We start from the raw sequence: 1,439 nt of genomic DNA on the forward strand, positions 1-1,439 counted from the left end.
CAAAAAATTTGATACCCTTGGACTATGTCCTAGTTTTTTAGGATGCATGCTAGTTAGTAGTTTCCACATATATTGTTTAATCTAAATATGTAGTCTTGTCTAATAATTTCTAATTTATTACATGTAATATATGCAACACCAGGTTAAAATACAAAAAAAATTAAAAAATTACATCCAACTGCAAAGTTCATATATGAGCCATAATTTGATTGTCAAGTTCAAAACAGCAGAAAAATACCTATATTTATATATAGGACATCAACTCTGTAACTAAATAGTGGACATAGGATGCATGTGAATGTGACGCTTCAAAAAATATTGTCCATGCATAACAACATAGTAGTGTAGCAACCTATACTAATTGGTACTAGCTAGTGCACTACTACCAGATAAGTTGACAGTAACATATATACTCACGTTTATAATTAATTTTTAGCTTATATTTATTATCAATTATCCCAGCAACAAAAAAATCTGGAATGATTGGTGACAATCCCGTTTGAAAGATATCTTGTTTAGAAGTTCCAGAGGAATGAGGTATTTGTGGTAAAAGACTGATCATTAGCTTCTTCGACCTCGTCATCCACGCAAGGACCAGACAAAAACAACTCATTCTGAAAATCATCAAAACCCTGGAAGTATCCATACTCAGACACACTTTCACTCTCCCAACTCATAGTCTTAAACTCATCCAACAATGATTTCTCCTTCTCCACACCCGCCTGATCAGTATTAGCAATATCAGCCTGCTGCTGCACTTCAGCTCCAGGATTATCCGAAACAGGCTGATCAGGATCAGACCAGGAGTTAGCAAACTTGGCAGCCTCGACTTGTATCTGACCAGGAGTGAGCGACCTCGCGCCTGGAATGTCAGGCAAGCTGTCAGGAAAATTAAAATTAGCAGATGGACCACGCAGGCAGAACTGCGCAACATCAAAAGCCCTGGCTGCCTTGACAGCCGAGTCATATGAGCCTAGCCATATTCTCTCCCGACTATTCGGAAGCCTAATTTCTGCAACATACTTCCCCCATTTCCTCAACCTCACACCCTTGTATTTACACGATGAGGAAGTAGCTTGGCTACTATTTGATTCATGTGTTGCACTTTTTTCCATCCACTACAAGAAAACCGAAAATTGTGACAGAATAAATACAAAGAATCTGTCGCAATGCAACGGAAATAATGTAAATGTCGATGATTAGAAATGGCGGCTTTAAATTCATATTTATAGGTACTTGTACATGCATAGCATGTGATAGCTAGTGTTAATACTATGAGAGTGAGGGAAGAAGGGGCGAAGACGGTGCATTGTGATACCTAGGTGGGATAATGAAATAGTGGAAGCAGGAAAGACACGTGGCAAATGACGACAAGGGAGAAGAATCCTAGTACTTGAGGGAATATACGCGGAGTGTAAGCGTTGAGGTCACTCACATGT

The 1,439-nt window shown here is 38.8% G+C and overlaps 1 protein-coding gene across 1 annotated transcript; it reads right to left on the reverse strand.

Annotated features, from left to right (window-relative positions):
• Nucleotides 1-399: 399 nt before the first annotated feature.
• On the reverse strand, nt 400-1,164 carry LOC141677396 (ethylene-responsive transcription factor ERF017-like). The gene has a single exon (XM_074483313.1). The coding sequence runs from the start codon at nt 1,113-1,115 to the stop codon at nt 516-518; it is 600 nt and encodes a 199-aa protein (XP_074339414.1). The 5' UTR covers nt 1,116-1,164; the 3' UTR covers nt 400-515.
• Between the last annotated feature and the right edge of the window lie 275 nt (nt 1,165-1,439).

This window comes from Apium graveolens, chromosome 8 (assembly GCF_009905375.1).
Source record: "Apium graveolens cultivar Ventura chromosome 8, ASM990537v1, whole genome shotgun sequence".
NCBI classification, from domain to species: domain Eukaryota; kingdom Viridiplantae; phylum Streptophyta; class Magnoliopsida; order Apiales; family Apiaceae; genus Apium; species Apium graveolens.

Bases quoted from the DNA above. Each gene is read 5' to 3' on its own strand.
- LOC141677396 (XM_074483313.1), bottom strand. From the start codon at position 1,115: ATGGAAAAAAGTGCAACACATGAATCAAATAGTAGCCAAGCTACTTCC.